General features: G+C 52.9%; 1 protein-coding gene across 1 annotated transcript; it reads left to right on the forward strand.

Annotated features, from left to right (window-relative positions):
• Positions 1–460: 460 nt before the first annotated feature.
• LOC124461344 lies at positions 461–696 on the forward strand (the record flags this gene model as incomplete). The annotated part of the gene is given in 1 exon segment (XM_047012871.1): positions 461–696. A coding segment is annotated over 1 exon segment (186 nt), but the record flags the coding sequence as incomplete, so codon positions are not given.
• Positions 697–830: the final 134 nt, after the last annotated feature.

Consider the following 830-nt stretch of genomic DNA (forward strand, 5'->3'; position numbering starts at 1 on the left):
TCCTGTGCTCGCTGCTTTCCGTTGAACGTTCTCCAAATGCTCTCTGAAGCATAGACGGGTGTCTAGCCACACGCCCAGGTACCGGATGGCTCGCTTTGAGGTGATTGTGGAACCTTCTACTTGCACTGAGGCATGCTCAACTGTTTTCCTACTGATGATCAGAACCGCCTCCGTTTTTTCGGCTGCCAGGGCTAGGCCAACCGACTGAAGCCACCGCGTGATGCTGGCTATAGCTTGCGAGGCCACTGATTCTGCCTTCTCCAGCTCCTTGGCAACAACAACAATAGCCACGTCGTCAGCATATCCGATGGCTTCGCAACCTGGCGGGAGTGGGAGACGCAGCACTCCGTCGTACATCAGGTTCCAAAGAAGCGGACCCAGAACCGAGCCTTGTGGTACTCCAGCAGACACATAACGACTCTTAGGGCCGTCGGAGGTGCCGTATCTTAGGATCCTCTGCCTAAAAAAGCTCCGAATGATGGCAAGGAGGTACGGGGGGACGCCGAGATCATGAATGGTACTGAGTATGCAGCTCCAATCCGCAGTGTTGAAGGCGTTCTTTACGTCAAGCGTGACAACAAGGCAGTACTGTTTGGAGCCTCCTTTCCATCTTGTTCCTTCGATGGCGCTGCTGGCAATGCCAACCACCTTGCTGACTGCGTCAATGGTGGATCTTGCCTTGCGAAAACCGAATTGGTTGGCTGAGAGACCGCCGCACTCGCTGACGTAAGCGTTCAGTCTCGTTCCGATGAGAAGTGCAATTGTGTGTGTGTGTGTGTGTTGGCAGACATATTATCGACATTTAAATCCCTTATTTTTTGTATGTCCTT

This window comes from Drosophila willistoni, unplaced genomic scaffold, assembly GCF_018902025.1.
Source record: "Drosophila willistoni isolate 14030-0811.24 unplaced genomic scaffold, UCI_dwil_1.1 Seg37.1, whole genome shotgun sequence".
NCBI lineage: Eukaryota > Metazoa > Arthropoda > Insecta > Diptera > Drosophilidae > Drosophila > Drosophila willistoni.